We start from the raw sequence: 19,214 nt of genomic DNA, 5'->3' as shown, positions 1-19,214 counted from the left end.
ATCTACCTTGTTCCTTTCAAAAAATATCAAACACCACACTTTTATTATGTGTTTATAATAACCAGGAAAAATATTAGAACAATGTGCAGAAAGGAAATATGAGCAGTCAGAAAGAAAATAATTTGTTCAAAGTTACTTAGTACTTAAGTACTTAATACTTAATACTACTTACTTAAAAAGAGCAAAATATTACACACTCCAGATATTTTGTTCCAGTATTCAGTCTTAATCTATCTGGAAACAAAGACCTAGTAAGTAAATCTTTCTTGGCCAGATTTTGTTCGTTGCGTGATGACATAAGTTATTTCTCTGTTAAAATTTTAATCAATATATCAGATCCAACCAGTTTATATACAGCATTTGTTTTGTATTAATACCATCAACTTCCATAACCTTCTATTTAATTAGACTTACTGAAAGGATTATGTAATTAGAGTGCAAACAACACGTTACCTAATTAAAAAGCACCCTCTGTGTTTCATTGTTAATAGAGTACTTAATGCATCCATTCACAACAAAATCCTCAAACTCAATTCATAAGCTACTACAAATGTAATCCACCATCTGACAGTGACTGATTTTGCCTTGGGATCTTTTACCTTGGCGGGCTTGTTAGCATCCATGCTCTCTTTGAATTTCTCCTGCACAGTTTCTACAAGTTGACAGAGCAAGGCACCATTATCCAATTTCTCCATAAAAGTTTCTGCCGTAATCTCCTTCCCTGAAATAACAAAAAGAAGCATTATAAAAACACAATCATTCCCGAACCCAAATGTGACATTCATGTCAACATATGCAGTTTTTATCACCAAAATTCCAATTCTAGCTGAGTTACATATCTGAGATAGGAAATCACTGGAAAGAATGGTTTCTTTGGAACTTTACATTTTTCAGTTACTTTGGCCTGTAAGGCAAGAGCCTAAAGCAAAACTGGTATTTTGTGTTGTGTATACGTCTTTCATCACAAGAACTCCATAGCTCCCCTTTAATATAAAATAGAGCCATAGTATATCAAAAATCAACCACCACTGGCAATTTTAAGAGTGTGGCCAATGCATAAAACCACATCTCTATGGGCTCCCCTGGTGGCGCAGTGGTTGAGAATCTGCCTGCCAATGCAGGGGACACGGGTTCGAGTCCTGGTCTGGGAAGATCCCGCACGCCGCGGAGCAACTAGGCCCGTGAGCCACAACTACTGAGCCTGCGCGTCTGGAGCCTGTGCTCCGCGACGAGAAAGGCTGCGACAGTGAGAGGCCCGCGCACCGCGATGAAGAGTGGCCCCCGCTCGCCTCAACTAAAGAAAGCCCTCGCACAGAAGGGAAGACCCAACACAGCCAAAAATAAATAAATAAAATTTAAAAACAAAAAAAACACATCTCTAAATTCCATTGAGTTTGTTTTCCTGATGAAGATAATACAGGTAAAATTAATGCAAGTAAGAAACTCTCTATAAGAAAACGCTGCCCCTCTAACCACTCCTCCCCTTCCTGATGCAGTGCTTGAACTGTGGAATCATTAGGTTCAGATCTCTCTCCTTTTTTTTTTTGTCTCCTCACAACCACTCACAGCTTCAATTACTGCTCTTATGAACATGATTCACAGTTGTCCATCCCTGCCATTTTATTGGTTAAAAGTTATTTTTCTTCTTTCTTATATGCTCCCAAAGTATATTTTCTTTCTTCTTTTTTTTCTTTTACTTTGTAACAGCTTTATTGGGATATAATTCACACCCCTTACAATTCACCTCTTTCAAGTGCATAATTCAATGACTTTTAGTATATTCACAGAGTTGTGCAATTACCACCACAGTCAATGTTAGTACATTTTTATCACTCCCCAAAGAAACTGTACCCTTTAACTATCACTCCCTATGGCTCCATTCCCCACCCCACGAGGCTCTATAAAATCATTAATTTCTTTTTTGTATGTTCCTCAAAACTCCTTTCCCTAAGCTCTCTCCTTTTCCTGGTGTTGTAATTCTCTGTTTCAGAATATTTTATTTCCCTGTCTTAATTTCCTATAACTTATTAGTCACAAGTCCTGTAGATTCATGCTTCCTTCTGTTTCTAGAACCATAATCTTAATTTAAAAAATTCATGGGGGCTTCCCTGGTGGCACAGTGGTTGAGAGTCCGCCTGCCGATGCAGGGGACACGGGTTCGTGCCCTGGTCCGGGAAGATCCCACATGCCGCGGAGCGGCTGGGCCCATGAGCCATGGCCGCTGAGCCTGCACGTCCGGAGCCTGTGCTCCGCAACGGGAGAGGCCACAACAGTGAGAGGCCCGCGCACCGCAAAAAAAAAAAAAAAAAAAAAAAAAAAAAAAAAAATTCATGGTCTGATACCTAAACTCTAGCAGCAAGAACAATGGTTAGTCCTCGTATCCTCAACGTCTGCCTCCAGAACATACCATAAGCACTGCTAAAATTAATATTGCTAAACACCACCCTCACTGAGCCAATCTTCATCTTTACTGCATAGTCCCTAATCTTCTCCTCTACATAAAAGATGAAACAAACCCGCTTTAACCCAATATCCAAAGTCCTCTCATATGCCACTAATCCACCTTTCTATTCTACCTTGCTTACACCCTGCTCCTTGGTCTGCACCCTGCCTTCCTAGTTCCATGGGCAGATCTTCCCGTTTCCACTCCCATGCCTTGGTCCAGGCATGGCCCCTTCCTATAACAGCCCCCTATCTTCTATCTGCCTGGCCACATTCTACTTTCCCTTTAATCAGAAAACCAGAAAGAGATTCTCCCAGTGTACATCAATCTCCTTCTTATATGGTCATACTCAGGAGTATCACTCACTCTGGCACTCATCAAACTTCTTCTGTGGCTAATAACATGCTTTGTACAAAGTTCCTGTCATCACCAGTACATTAGAAACCTCTTGAGGTATATTGTTTTGTGTGTGTGTTACTACAGAGGTAAGCATAATGTTACTTACATAGAAGGTACCTAGTAAAACATGTTCAGTGAGTACGTGAATTGACAAATGAAGAAACAAACTCTTGGAAAACTTTGAGAAAATGTTCGGTATTATTTCCGTGAAAAGTAGTTGTTAAAGCAAAAAGAAAAAAAGGAGGTATTTTAAAGTTTTATACTGAGAGTCATAGGATTACCTTTTATCTTAAGAAAAATGCATGCAGCTCAATTCCATGAACACTTAAGATAAATGTAAACCAACTGGAACAACAGATATACTACTGGCTTAAAGTTAAACTCTAATATATTTGGTTTTTAAGAAACATCTGTTTGAAATGATTTTTTTACAGTTTGGGGGGAAGGGCAGGTGAAGGAGGAAAAAGAATTACTTTTTTTATGTTCTTTTTTTCCCTACTGGATAGTTCACATTTTAGCCCTCAGTTAGGATAATGACTTCTGCAGGTGGCAAAACATCAGTAGCTCTAAGTACTCACCACAGAGGTAGCCTATACAGAGCTATTAGTATTTCAAAATTGTATGCAGCTCAACTCAATTAAGGAATGAAAGTAATAGTCTCAAGATACAAAAAAGCCAGCACAACAGAATTTGTATTATGCATTCACCATATTGGCTTGCATTTTCTAATGATAATAAGAAAGTTATTTACAAACAAGCATAAAAATAAATATTAGAAATATTTTTTAAATTATCAATTACATTTCAAGGTAAGGAAGGTAAACTTTACCTAAACTGTTGAATGATTCCTTTATAAATTACTTATAAGATTTTCTACATTTGGAAGAGGTCTTTAGGTATTATTTCATTAAGCTACTTGAAAATTTAAAGATTCTCTTCATAATGTCAAGTGATGAGATGATTACAATAAATTTACAAGAACTTGTAAATTATAAAAAGAAAAATGGCTTTCATTAAAAAGTCATTAGCAATTTACCAAAAGGAATGATTTTTACTTTTTCTGCATTATACCTGAACAATTTTTTGTTATCCTCCTTTTCATGAATACTTGAGGAATTTAACATTGAACATCTGTACCTAATGAAAAATATATTAGGTCTCAGCTTTCAATTCTGTATATTTTATAGCTCCAAAAGGTAGGATTTTTTTTTTTTTTTTTTTTGGCTAAAGCAGACACTATTACATACTTTATGGTTGAAATGTACTGACTCAAATGAAGGAAAAATGCAAGACAGAGAATTTTTTTTAAACCTTCATATGTAACATTTTCCATCCAATGATTAAGAATCTTAAAATATACATTTTAAATGTACTGTATAATTTTAAGAAATCAGTTATAATCCTTATATGGGGTGATATATTATCATACTCTTTATTCTATTAATATTACCAAAAGTATATAAAAAACTGAATATAAAGTTGGCTGAATTTAATCATGACGAATCCATCAGAATAGGCTATGAATTACTAATTACAGTTTCTCAAGGAAAAGCTATACACAGTTCAATCTCTGTCAGACAGAACCAGATCTTCTTTAATATAAATTGTGTAGCTGGTTTGAGACATTAGACTATAAATGCTAGAAACAGTAGGATTCTAGTAGCATAGAATCATTTCTTCCCCAATCCCATCTTTCCACGTTTTTGGTATATTTAGTGAAAGAAGGGGCAATGAACAGACACAATTAAATCACCTTGGAATGCCGACACATACTGGGTTGTCTTTATTATTGACTTGAAGGTCAACCCAAAATAGCCAAGTCTAGAAAGAATATCTTTACTTACTGGGTTCATAATTGTGAACTTAGATCTTCACATCATCAATTCAGTCATGATTTGCCAGTAGACAGAGATCAGGTGGTTTGGTTAAATATTGTGGTTAGTCATTTCCTCTTAAAATATGAGGACACAATGATATGAAATAATCGTGTACCTGAAATATTTTGTCAGGTAACTAAAATCAACACACATACTTGTACATACAAGTGTATTCCTCCCAGAAATGTAGGCTTGCCATAATTTCCATAAAGATTATCCCTTTTATCTTCTATTTTGCTAGGAAAGAATGTTTTCCTCCTAGTAAGTTAGCAGCACTACACTCAGTTTCCTAATAATATATAATATCTAATAATGATATTTAACATTTGAGTTCTTACTATATGCCAAGCACTTTACATGTATTCATGTTTTTAATATTTTTACAAAACTGCGAAGTGAGTGCTTCTATTATATCCATTTTACAGATGATGAAATTGATGTATTTAGGTTAAATAACTTGCTTAAGCTCACACAGTGAATCTGACTCTTTAACCCAAGAAGTCTAGGTTTAGAGTCTATGTTTTTAGCCACCACTCTTAGTTAGTTAAATCAATATTTGCTGGATACACAAATGACTATTTTCTATAACAGTGCATTCTCTCGAATGCAGTTGTCTTTTTCTTTTTAGAAAATCTACAGATTTTTTCTCTCTAGAAACTCCTTCAGAAAAAAACAAAACAGTGTAGGGCTGAAGACAGTGGTGCTGAGAAATGAAGAGCAAGCCACCTTGCTAATGATTGGAGAATGACCGAGAATAGCATTCAGGCATGCTCTGTTATGTAGCCTGATTCATTGCATAAGAAAACTAGTATATTTTATCTATAAGGGTGATCTACATATGATCAAACTCTACTCCAATCTCCACTGTACCTCTCAATCACAGTCTATTTCTCCAATTAGAGAACTCGAAGCAACTCATCTGCTATCTTAACTCAAATTAGTCAGTGTTTTAAGACTGAAATATAAATGTTGTGAGATAGGAAATGATTGATTATATCCAGAAACCCTAGATCAGCACCTGCTCCACACTGATTCAGAGTCTACCCTGTATTTGTATCAACAAAAGACAAAGTCGGTTCTGTTGGAAAAGTTGGGTAAAAAACATTAGGGTGTAACTGCTCTGAAAGGTGTCAATTTGTGAACATAGACTTGATTCTTTAAACTTTTGAACTAGCAGAAGACACCACCTTTCCTAAGAAATTTTTATTGACTACATCAAGAATATGAGAAGTCTGCAGGACGAGTATCCAGTAAAAGGACTTTAAGAAAAAAGAAAAGAGAGCTGTGCCAAACTCATTAGACAGCAGCAACTCCAGTAAATAGGTGCTTAACTTTCTAATGCTAAAAATAGGTTTTTTCAGAAATAACTGAAATAAGGAAAACATTACCTATTGATCATACTACGCATATAACAACTGAATTTTCCTTTATGTAGGAAAGTCAGAGAAAGGGACAATCATCATAACATCAACTGTCATAATGCATTTCTAAATATGAGTAAAATCAATTTAGCTTAACTTGATTTGTAATACATTTTTTGATTTATTCAAATTCCCTGCATAATCCAAACACATATGCCTACATCTTAACGATCTAAAATCCTTAAGAGCAATATCAATTTCTGTGATGCTTAACAAACTACAATCTTTTCTCAAAATTATACTCCCATGTGATTCATGTAGTGTTATTAAACAAATACTAATTGAAGATAAAGGTCATTTTCAAATGATTAAAGAAACAAAATAAATAATCTCAGAACATCTATGTTAGTGTATTAATTTCAAAATTAAACCAACAACAGTCTTCAATAGTCTTTCAACAATCATGAAATCTGTAGAATGCACCTCATCTATCTGAATGATGGGTAGTTGCTATAATCTGGGACTGTTAGTTTAATTACATGCTGTTTATTCAAAGTAACAAGTTTTTCTCCAAGACTTATTTGTATAATCATTTGATGTTCAAATATGTCCTAAGGACATAGTTAATTAACAAATGAGCAATAGCTAGTTCATGAACAAAAATAACAAAACAGAAAGCCTAAAATAAAAATTAAATGTGTATATTTAATGTGTAGCAGGGGACAATGGCCAGAGAAATGTTTTAGAGGCAAGATTCTCTTGATTCAGGTTTCTTTTGCTGTCTTTTCTGAGTGTTGGTCATAAAACTCCATAGTGTCAAGTATTATCAATAGAAAACATACTTGGACTACAAAGATATGTAAGTAGTCAGTAAATATCACAGGATGATTTTCTCATGAATCAGACTGGTATGCTACCACATAAACAAATCCCAACCATCATGACAATTTATTTAACTCAACTGGTTAACTTATAAAATAGTTTTTTATATTCTAATATATAAATTTTAGTTAGTCTAAAAATTTGCTATTGCAAATTTGCTATTGCTGCTTTAATTTTATGCTGAGGAATCTAAAGCGCTATTATTGTTACCGATTAAGTAAGTATGTAGTACTTGAAAATTACAGTATTATGCCTTCATATTTGGCAAGAATGTGAATATTGGTCTATGAACCAATGAAATAATTTTCTTCTCTATCAAATAATTTTTATCCACCAAAAAACCTGAATGCAAAGTGAGCGTTCTTTAAAAAAATTCCACCTTTCAATTGACATTTTATATGTAGGATCAGAAATATCTGAATTTAGAATATCATTACTACTTTTTTTGAAAGGGAAAAAAGTTACATTTTAGTCAAGTATTGCTAGAAGGAAATAGGAAATCTTTCCACAAGTAAGGTCCACACTACAATGGCAAAGTCTAGTTAGAAGCTTTAATTTAGTATGTGAATTTCCACCTCACCAAAAAATTCAGATACTTTATCTAGAGACCAGATCAACTTTGAAACTACCTTCAAGATATCTCTAACCTTCAAGTAGATAAAAATGGAGAATTGAATTAGAGCTGTATAATATAAATTTGCAAATATTTCTGAGGCAACAAAATGACCAGTAAGAATTTTAAAATTTACTTTAATGACTCCGTTTCTAAAATACGTGAATACTAAATGTATCTATTATGTGTAGTAAAAGTATCTTGTCACATAGCCATACATTTTTTCTCTCTTCCTTATTATCACCATTCTAGTACATAACATATTGTCTTACCTCTGAATGTTTTACCACTTTAAATAACCTCAAGCTATTGGTCTACTTTCCAAGTTACCATGAGGATATTTACTTGAAATCTATCATCTACCTACTTTTATGAATTCAAGTTAACAGAAAGTGGCACTTTACTATATTTTAAGATTCTTTTAAGATTTCTTTTCTGAGAAAATTTCACAAGCCATCAGTTGCTTCTGTGTTACCAATAACTGGCATTAAGAACATTAGCCTTTTTATTCTTTAAAAGAAAGATTATTCATTTACGTAAACTGTTTTCTCCTTGTTTATACATATTGATGATTTCAAACTGGGTCTCAAGAGATGGATTTCTTGGAAACTTAGACTTTTGGAACTGGAATGGACATTAGAGATCATCTACTCCAACCCCTTCATTTTATGGTTGAGGACACTGAGCCCAGAAAAGATAGCTGAGTGACTTTGGGCAAGTTTACCAAGTGAGAGAGCCAGAATCAGAAGCCAGGTCTCCTGACACCAGTTAGGAGCCAGGTCTCCTGACTTTTAGTCCAAGGATATTTCCATTACACATACACTGACTCTCTATTCTTTGAGGCTGTCTTGGGGCTTCTCACACTGCTCAAGCTACTTTGTAAATGATCACATTCACCAAATAAAATGCTTTTGATGACAAGTCATGGGACCTTGGAACACACCTGTGTAATCAGGCTATACTCATAATCATGATTTCCCCCTGCCTGGAACATCTCAGGGACTCCTCGTTGAGCATGCAATAAATTATAAGCTCCTCAACACGGTATTCAAAGCAGTGTACGCTCTAGCCCCAACAAATCTCATGAAAGTCTCCCCCTCTTGATCCACACTGTTGACACTAGCCTTTGTTCAGTTCTTCTAAGGCGCCAAACTCCTTCCTATCCCGCACATGCCATTCTTTCCACACAGGCTTTTTTCCCCACACTTTGTCTGGCTAGCTATTAATTATTCTTCAGATCTCAGTTTTAAATATAAGACTCCTTAAAAATGATTTCCCCAAGCCCTCTGATCATTTGCCCCATTCCCACCTCCTTGTTTTTACATTTTTATTGCAACCTATATCTTTTAGTGTTTATACCAAGTCCAATTAATGAATTATTTATTCAGTCACTTATTTATACTAATTTCTTGTTCAATCTACTCCAAGCTCTATAAGAACAGGCACTCTGTCTATTCTTAGTCACCCTTCTACCCTCTAGCACTTAGCAGACTGTGCTGAGACACAGTAAACACAATAGCTAGTATATTTACTATAGCTAGTTGATTACTATGTGCCAGACCTTGTTCTAAAGCTGATGATCTTACTTGATGCTCCAACATCCCATGAGGTTGGTACTAGTATTATATGTATTTCACAGATGACGAAACCCAGGCACAGTGCATTCAGAAAATTGCCCGGTATCACAGAGCTAGTAAGTGATGGAACTGAGATTTGAATTCAAGCATTCTGATTCCAGAGTCCATTTTATTCAAATAATTATTATGCTGATGTACACTCAAATATTTGTTGAATAAATGAATGAACTTACCCACCAAATCAAATTAATCATATCACTGAACTATATGAATGGAATAACACCACCACATATAGAGTTATGATATTTCAGGCACTAAGTAGTATACATATTTTAATTATTTAATCTCACAGCAACCCTACTGTCATTACCACTTCATAGATGAGGAAACTAAAGAACAGAGAGATTAAATAACTTGCCCAAGATCATATTGCCAGTTAAGTGGCACATCTGGTGTTCAAACACAGGCAGTTCATTCCAAGTCTGTGCCTTAACTTCTATACTGCCATGCTGTGACAGCCCATATCTGAAAACAGCTCAAAGTTAATAAAATACTAATATAACAATAATTAGTGAACACACAAAAGAGGGAGGAAACCCATCTGTTTAGGCTAAATTGACATCCTCTATATAATGGAGATAAATAAAAATGCTCTTCCCTTGTATAAATGAAAGGTAGCCCTTCCTTCTGGTGGATATCACTCCATAGCACAGTGAAGGGTCTTTCTGGGGAGTGATGGATGTGAAGGATGCCTTCTGCATTTCTTCTCTTACCCTTTAACTGGGCTCCCTTGCAAAGGGCACCACCTGCATTTCCATATGCGGTAGCCCTGGTTAGACTACATAGAATTGTCAAAAGCATGTGCACACAGTAAGGAAAAAGGAAAGATCTAACTCTAGGATAAAGGCTTAAAAAATGCAAAAGCAATGTAAAAATCCAGAGCCATGGTGAGCAAAAAGAAAAATCTTGCTCAAATGTGCTAAAACCTTGTCAAACCTTGCTAAAATTACAGATGCACTATGCTCTTCACTGAACTCTTCAGTTTCAGCAGCTAGAAAGTGATGGTAACAACACTTACCTTGAAGGAATCCTTTCAATAATAAAATAATATTGGTGAAATCCTTTCTGTAAATGATAAAGCACCATGCAAATTCTATGTTTACTCAATATTCAAATCTTATAGACTCTATAAGGATCCTTTTTTCAGGTCTTAAAACAATTTTGTTCTCTGTGAAAAATTACTAGTGAAAAAGCATTGCTTTATATGATGATCCTTTGAACGTATGATTCCACTTTGCATATGGCTGAAATTGTATACACTGAATATGCCAGCACAACAGAAACAAAAAAAGAGGCAGCCTTAGCATGAGGTAGCATTTTCCTCTAAGATCGTCCTTTTGGAAGAATACTTAAAAACAAAAGTGTAATGAAAAGAAAAATTTGAGTTCAAGGTTGGATGACTCCAGTCAGCTCATTTGGACAAAGGAGAGATGTTATTGTTCCAGAGTCCGGGTATTCAGCAGTTTTAGAAGGTGTGCTATAAAAGTAGGGCAACGAAATCTAGCTTTAGAAGCCAGATCTCACAGACTGTGGCCCGTGTACAGTGTCAAAAGAATAGGCCAAACTGGTCAGTGGCATGAAAGAAAAGTAAAAATAAATCAGATCAGCAAGGGTGTAGATGAAATAAGCAATTTGACCACACAGTTACAATGCATGATATTGGAATTACGAAGCACAGTTAATGTGAGAGACACTGGGAAATTCATTTAAATTCTCTATACGCTTCAGGTCTCCCAGATGCAAAATGCAAATAATGAAAGTCTTTCTCTCTAAAGTGGTGTCATATGCTTAGGAGAAGGACACTACATGAGCAGGGAGAATAAACCTGTTATCTTTGATGACAAAATGAGATCTTATAACCTTACCTAACAGATTGGTTAACCACAAGGCCAGATCTTCTTTCATCGGTAGCAAATTAGCTTCATGTCTGCTGGCCAGCCACTGGCTATACTGATGCATATCAGAGAGGCCAGGTCCACTGCGTACCTTTGGGCTCAGAGCAGTGCACATTATTTATCCACTTGTAATACCTGTTTTGGAAACAAAAGAGCAATTGCTTTTTATACAGACTTCTCTTGTTAAAATCTCACCGCCAATGACACAGTAAGGAACAGGATCTGTGGAAGTTTGGATGACAAGTCAGGTTATTAATTATTAAACCCCCATGAAACACTGTTTGCTTTACTTGTACTGGCCCTGTCACTTTTGACCAACTACTTGGTAGGAAGCAGCAGGTGTCAAAGGTCAAACAGAAAAATCAAACAGTAAGCTCTCTGCTTGTGTAAAACATCATATTTGGAAAAACGACAGTTTCTAAGGAAAGAAATTCTACTTATTCAAAAACAATAAAAAGCGGTTGATTAAAATTTTGGTATCCAAATTGTAAACTCCCATTGTTTGGGTTAATTTTTGAAGCCATCGATTTCCACAGAATTTTAGGACTGAATACTAGCAATGACAGTATTTGCAAAATTTCTTATAAACATATGACCACTACTCTTAAAACTATTACCTATGAGATTAAGCACAGCCCTTGGTTCTTTGCAGATGGCCAAGTAATCATGCACTTATACTTTAGAGAATTGGGTGGGACATGGGGGAGTGCATCCTTTTAGAGTCCCTACTACACTTCTCTTATTTTACAATTAATGAAAACAAAACCAAAGAGGAATGGTGACTCAACCAAGATCATATAGCTAGATCACGGCAGAGTCAGGCTTGAACTTGGGTCTTTATTCTAAGACCATTACTGCTTTCAGAATGACACATTTTACAAAATAGTGTCATCAGGAACCCACGTTATAACCCAGGAATTACACCGTAATTCTAATAAATATTGTCACAGGTTTTCTTTTGTCATACTTTGTACCTTCTCACTTTGTATGTTTTGCATACTAGGGTTTGTTTGTATTCATGTTTAGCAAAGAAGTAATTACATTACATATCTTATATCTACACAGTAAGGGATGATTTCACTAACCTATGAGTAACACAGTCTTCTATGTGGGTTGCAGAAAAGATGTATGAATATATACTTGGCCTTAAATGTAGTACTATTGTATGCATTATTTATAGGACCTGAGACTACAGATGTAATATTGGAGCAGGAAGGTAATAAACTCATAAGTTTATGTGTAGAACTCCATTCTGTATGCAAATAGTGACTATAAAATAACCAAATGCATTATGACTGAATGAAATGAAAATGAAAATGTTTACAAATGACAAAAAGTAAGATTTTTATGATATAATGGGGTTTTCAGCTATATTTATTACTAATGGTATTTTAAGTTCACCTGTATAAGTTGTATATACCCTTGTCAGTTTTATCATTTGAAACGTTACATAGCATTCTTTTCCAATTAATCTCAAACTCTAATTCTCTTAGCCTAGGTTAATTTTTGTCTTTTAAAGACAGCTTTTAAACAAAATAAGACATTGGTGTTCAGAAAACTGTAAAATGCGACAGTCTCACAAACATTTTGCTGTAGCATTAGAAAAGACTGCTGGGAGCATGGTTAAACACTTAAAAAGTGTCATAAATATATAATTTAAAAGCACAGACAATTTAATTTCCAGAGAAATTATGCTTTGAAGTAATTTTTGCAGAAAAAAATTACTGTAAGTTTTCTTTGAAAACACCTTCCATAAATCTCTGTATATCTAGTCATCTAAAGTAATAACTAGTGAAAATGTGAAACATTTTAATATACCTTGTCATATGCTACTAAGTTGTCATTACAGGGACCAGAAGATCACAACTGTCTATTTTCTTTTGCAGTTAATCATGACATTATTCATATAAAGTCCTAAAGATTCTCCAAACCCTGTGACTAAACCAGAAGGCTAAAACATTTTTTGCCCCAGTTCTTTAAAAAATAGGTCTAACCCCAGGAAAACAAAACATTTCCCAGTAGTTGGTTAGGATTCCTACAGGCTAGCTAGCCTCAGAAACAAACATTTAAGTAATAATACATTTAAGCACATGATTCATACATTTAAATAACTAATTGAAATCTTAAAAGGGTTACCTCTAAAATGCCTTTCTTCTCAAGACACAATATCTCCCGCTACTTTCCTGAAAGTGAGATGTGGTAGTTCAGTAACTTTACCTACATCCTATTATGTTCTCTGCAACTTCCATTTAAGCATCAGAGTCCTATTTTGCTTTGTAAAAGCAAGAAGACACCTCAGATTCGTAAGCTCATTGTCCAGCAAAGAATTCATCAAGGGATAGTTTACAGTAAGTCTAATGGCATGTAACAGTTTCAGTGAGCCAGAGGGACACAATCTGTCCCCTCAATGCTTCTAAACAGTGAAGTTTTTATTTTCCTTGACAGTGGCACATTTATTTCTCATGTAGTCTGTCCTGTATTTTGCCAGAAATGTAATTTAAACTATCTTCTAATATTTACAGATGATCATTAAGTTAAAACAATAAGAATAACTAAGCAATGTTTGTTACTCTGCTTTGTATATAATCAAAATTATATGTAAAGTGAAAAAAAAGAAAGAACAGAGTTATGTTTTCCCAGGAGGCAAAGGTAGGAGAAAGAAGGCTTAGTGGGTAATTAGCATCTGATAGAAGTTAAACAATGAAACACATGCCAAATATGTAGACACCTAAGTCACTGTCATAGATAGGGACTCTTCTGTTTAAATCCCTTTTGAAAAAAATTAGGATTTTGATCCAAATTCTTCTGATCCTTTTTTCACATTTTAAATCACCATCAAACTTGGCATGACTCTATGGTTTAGCTGAAAGTCATTACATGGTGGTCTTGGATTTAAATATAGCTGAGATATGAATAGAAAAGATGAAAATGGACCCAGCTAGCCGGATCAAAATTTGGAGTGTGAATTACCCCATGTTGAAGCAGTTTCCAAATGAAATGATTAAATTGCAGTGAACAAAGGTCAAATAAATTTATATTACCCAGATAAAAAGATCACTACAGGATTATAAACCTTTTATAATTTTCAACAAATGTTTAATCCATCTGAATGAGTTGAATTAGATCACAAAGAACAAATTACAAGACAAAGGTCATTTTTGATCTTTTGAATTCATTCAAACATTTTCGAAAACCACCAGAGATACCAAGGGGTAGCTTTTAAGACAGGAAATGAAATGATACACTGACTTGAAGAAAAAAAATAGGTTTTGGAGAAAGAGAAACTTCTTTTTTTGTATAACATATCTAAATACTGAAAGATGTTACTATTAAAATTCATACAACCTAAATATTTAAAAAGCTTGATAAGTAACTTCAGTAATTACTAAGCAAAGCCAATCGCTTTGAAAAAAAGGAGTAAGGATTCAAATGCTTATATGCCTTCTTCAGACTATGGCTTCTCCAAGCTTTATGGGTCTATCTAAAAATGGATAACTCAACCCTCAGGATTTGGAATTCAGAAAAATAAAACTTAAAGGGAAAAACATGCAGAAACTTAATACAGAATTCTTCAAAGAATGTGTGTGCGTGTATTTTTTTCTTTCTTTCCATAGAAGTGATTCTGGAATAACCATTATGAATATGATGAGACTTGAACCAGCCCAGGGGAAGAAGAAAAAATTAATGACTCCATAAGTACAATATCACATGTTTTAAAGATTCTGTTTAGTCTGTTGTTCCAGAATCCCAGTTGAAGACATAGTTTTGACTCTGAGGAAAAAGTATTCTTTTTCACCACCTAGAGGTGTGCTTCGATTATGACCAAGATGGTTTCTGGTTTATCTCTAGTCTTTGTTGCCATATTATAAAAAAAGTATCGCAATATTGCATGGAAAATAAATTGGAAAGACAGAAATATAAGAATAAAATGATAAACATTATATCACTACTGTCTGATATGAAATTCTGCTAAGAAGTGTGATTAATAGAATATTAGAGCTGGAATCAGGAGTCCTGGGGTCAAATACTGGCTCTACTACCTGGCCATTTAGTAGCTGTTCTATCCTAGTTATATGACTTTTTCTCTTTGTACTTGAGTTCTCCAGTATGTATAATGGAGGTTAACACCTCACATATACGTGTGAAGATGAAATATTCGTGTCAGTATTTGGCATATATTTTATATTCAACAAACACTAGCTAAATTGAAATCATCACCATAGGAAATATGCAAAAATAAAGCTTCCACTGACTTATTTTAAAAAGAAAAGAAATTCTGTAACAAAAATAGGAATATTTTGTAGAACTCTAGATAACTAAGAAATGGCAAAGGCCAGGGGGAGAAATGAAAACAGATAAAGAATTGATGAAATAAAACCATAAATAATGGAAAATCCCAAGTTTTCTTCATATTGAGAGGGATGAAACTCCCAGGATGATGAGTGAAATGCTGAACTCCAAGATGGGTAGTTTACATGTTTTTAAAAACAAATTTTGGTAACATACTATACTTCATTTTGACATCAAAGACTCATAAGCTATTAAGAAAGGGGAATGCCAGGCCTCTCAAAATAAATGTGAAAGGATGTCACCACACCCTTCCCCCCCACAAAGTCACCTAAACGGTGGCCATTTAAAACAGAGTGCTAATGAACCCACAGTCAAGGGTCCCTTCACTAAAGGCCACCTTTGTTCTGATTTAGAGCATTGACCTCCCCTCTGTCTAGTCAGTTTTGTGTGCTATGGGTGTGAAACTAAGAAAACAAAGTTTATAGGCCAATAACACTGTCTTTTACAATTAAAAAAAAATAAAAACACCTTAAGCCAAACACCCTTCCATAATCTGGAAGGAGAAAATGCTATCTTTCAAACTAGACTCAAAGAATTAACAACCAAGGATAGCTCTAGATGGCTCTTTCACCATTCTGAGTCCTTTACGCCTATGTGATTCACTTTGGCTGGCCAATAATATATCTACAAAGCTATATATTCTCAACCAATGTCATGAATGTAAAATCTTAACCTAAGAATCTGAACAGAAAATGAAAGTCCAAAATGTAATCAGAAAGGTAATTCTAGATCTTGTAAATGGACCTCCGCTTCTGGCTAAGGGGAGCAGCTTGTCTGAAATTAAAAAGCGCCAAATGTAAAGGCAAAATGACACTCGTTACTAGTTTTTCTAATTATATAATAAAATCTTTAAACTCAAATGGACCTTAGAAGATTTACCAGCCAAATTTCTGGTTATTAATAAGGGACTGGAAGCCTAAGGCATTTTGGCCAAAGTAACAAGTCTAGTTAGTCATTAAAAGTACCCTACTCAGCCCTTTTGGTGCCCAAACTCAAGGAATGCTAACTCTCTTCCAGGAATCTTTTTCTTATCTTGCAGCCCCATGATGATTTGTCTTGAACCAAATGATGGTATACCTACAATAATAATTCCTTCTCAAATCATGACCAAAATATTAAGACTGAGTGGGAACTAATTTCTTATATTTTCTTGGCATTAGAGATTTTTAAGTTTTTTTTTTTTAATTATACTAAAGTATTCTTCCAAACAATTTAGCTCAGGTTTCTGGACCCCTACCAGATTAATTTCAAACTTAATTTGAATAGAAAATCACCTGAAAGTCATTCATCGATTAGGATGTTTGAGGACTTACATCAAAATTTAACCTAAGTTGATTAAGTAAATCTTAATTCATAAGAAGATGTTGTTGTGTGTGTGTCCATGTGTGTGTTGTTTGCAATAAAAAGATTTCTGTTCTACGTAACTATAGTGTAGTTGAGAGCTAGCAGAGTTCTACATTCTGTTGAATATATATGTACTCTGATGTAAGGGGAGAGCATTAGCAAAAACTCAGTTGCTTTGACTCTGAAAACATTTAGGACAGAAAAATCACACAAGCATCTTACTCTCTTTGCCAAGAGAGATTTTCTACCTTTACTCCAATTCTTTTCTCTAGTCAGAAAACACTGAGTGGAAAATCTTGATAGTCGTCCAGGAGAAATTAAAAGAAACAGCGGGATCTCTGTGCCACCATATCAAAACCACAAAGATACCAAAATTACCTTAATATCAGCTCCAGGTTTAACAACTCCCTCTGCAAACAAACTGTTAGAGCCTCATTATTTGGTTTCAACCAAGGTAACTTCGGCCTTCCAAAGGCTCCCGAAGGCTATAAATATAAAGCAGGCTTGCAGGCTTGAAGCAAAATTCTAAAATTATGCATAACATACTTAGGATTAATATAAGACCTGACATTCTTCCACACCTGCAAGTTTAACTAAAATTTCTTACCAAGATACTAGGACACTCAGTGGCAATCACAGTACCTTTTGCACCAGATGAAATAAATTTTGCCTTGTGAGTTTATTTCCCAGCAAAGCACAGTCCACATCACAAAAGTATGGTGTGTAACACTAAAATGAAGAACTAAGCCCCAAGTTCAGTAGCACACAGGCTGAAATACAAGCTACCTTTCCCTTTCAGAGCCCACTCAGGGAGCTGTGTACTAAAGCTGCAAGGTGCATTGCAAAGGCTGCCTGTCCCACGCCTCAGATATCTGTCCCTTACCTTGTCTTAGGCACTGAGAACCAAGATGCCCATGCTGGAGAGGACTGCCACAGTCACCACCTCCTCCTCCACAGTTAGGGGGGAGCATTCCTCGAGAAGGAACTCATTGATCAATTTCAAAGACAGGCTGGGCAAACCAGATCCAGCTGGAGTTAATCAGCGTCCACACTGCTAAGATGTTGGGGAAGAAAACCAGTGAGCAGAGGCCTCCTCAGCCTTGTCTCTATGAATCTCAGGGGATAGTTGAGGAGAAAAGGTGGATTTCCTCTGCCTGGCTGGCACCTCCGACCTGTCTGAGCCTTTATTTAACACTAGGAGGCCTAATGGGTGTTCCTGTGCACATGCAGATCTTATTTCCTGGGCATAAGATCTCCCATAGTTGATCTAGCTTTGTAGGAGAGGGTGCTTGGGGAGAGGGAGGAGTTTACAAGAGAGACAGTAAAGTTTTGCAAACTTTTCACTGTAAGAGGATGAAGATGAAGAAGGTGGGAGAGAGGAAAGGTTTTGATCTCCAAAAAGGTTAACTGGAGGAAAGTGGACAATCCCCCCCACCCCCCCCACACACCCCAATTGTACTGAAAGGTAGAAAACAGAATCTGTTAACCCCTGCTTTTGCTTCCCCTCTATTCATGACAGTAGAAACTTCGGATGTCTGGACTAGGCTAATGGCAATTTATTAGGCTGATAGAATTTAATCTTGCCAGAATCGTTAATGCCTCCAAAGCCAAGTTGGCTCCTGTGCTCCCCAAATAATTTCAGATTCCAAAACCTTGCTCTTTGGATGAGAAGAACAATACCAGGCAAAAAAAATCGCCCCAAAGGGAGTTGATTCATAGGCTAGCCTAACGTTTGTTCATTCACGTAGCAAAAGCTCGACTCTGTCAAACTCATCAGGGGAAGACAGCATCACCCCAAATCACGCGTGTCGTGCTCTTTCTCCCCCTCCCGGCCTCCTTGACTCAAGTAAAGCAATAAGGATCAATCCATTAAGACCATCCCCTCTCCGCTTTCCTCTCCTCAATAAGGGACAACGCTGAGCATGCAGACAGAGACCCTTCTGCACGAAATGCATATGTGTGTCTTTACAATCGTTGTGCTAATGAGAAATCCTCACTCCTGTCCCCGGTTGGCTGAGCCGCCCCAGCGGGTTTCTTCGTTGCGGCGGTCATTTGGACTGTTCCACAATAGGGATGAGGAACACATGGTCGCTTCCAGGGAGTCAGAGAGTCACCCACTGCAGTGACCACACACCGAGCGCCACAGCCCGTCCGGCTGTCCGAGGCTCTCCACCCTTCCCAGCCGCGTGCCCGACGTTACTGGCAACGACGGCCCCCCTCCCCTGCCGCCAGCCGTGCAGCAGAGGCCGGGGCTCCGCAAGCCGGGCTGCAGAGCGCTCACGCCGCGGCAACGGCGGCGGAGAGCGGGGCCCGCCCGCCTGCTCACCCCCGCGTCCGGAGCTGGGCTGCTGGCGGCTCTCAGGGGCACCGGGGCTCCCGGCTCGGCTCCTGCAGCGTCTCGGGGCCGGCCCCC

The 19,214-nt window shown here is 36.4% G+C and overlaps 1 protein-coding gene across 8 annotated transcripts in view; it reads right to left on the bottom strand.

Moving 5' to 3' along the window:
* GAS2 (growth arrest specific 2) overlaps nt 1-19,214 on the bottom strand; it is a 155,029-nt gene that overhangs the window by 100,540 nt on the left and 35,275 nt on the right. For 6 of the 8 annotated variants that reach the window (XM_024764575.1, XM_024764582.1, XM_024764581.1 and 3 more), the window contains 2 exons: nt 11,078-11,242; nt 600-721 (listed from right to left, as the gene is read on the bottom strand). In XM_024764575.1, coding sequence (XP_024620343.1) covers nt 600-721; nt 11,078-11,222 — 267 coding nt within the window. In that variant the 5' untranslated portion in view covers nt 11,223-11,242. Of the gene's footprint in view, nt 1-599; nt 722-11,077; nt 11,243-13,243; nt 13,263-19,127; nt 19,186-19,214 lie in introns of those variants that run through there. The other 2 variants (XM_024764577.1, XM_024764580.1) reach the window with 2 other exon arrangements.

The sequence above is a fragment of the Neophocaena asiaeorientalis genome, unplaced genomic scaffold (genome assembly GCF_003031525.2).
Source record: "Neophocaena asiaeorientalis asiaeorientalis breed wild unplaced genomic scaffold, Neophocaena_asiaeorientalis_V1.1 scaffold230, whole genome shotgun sequence".
Classification (NCBI taxonomy): Eukaryota; Metazoa; Chordata; class Mammalia; order Artiodactyla; family Phocoenidae; genus Neophocaena; species Neophocaena asiaeorientalis.
This window is presented reverse-complemented; position numbering and strand designations above follow the sequence as displayed.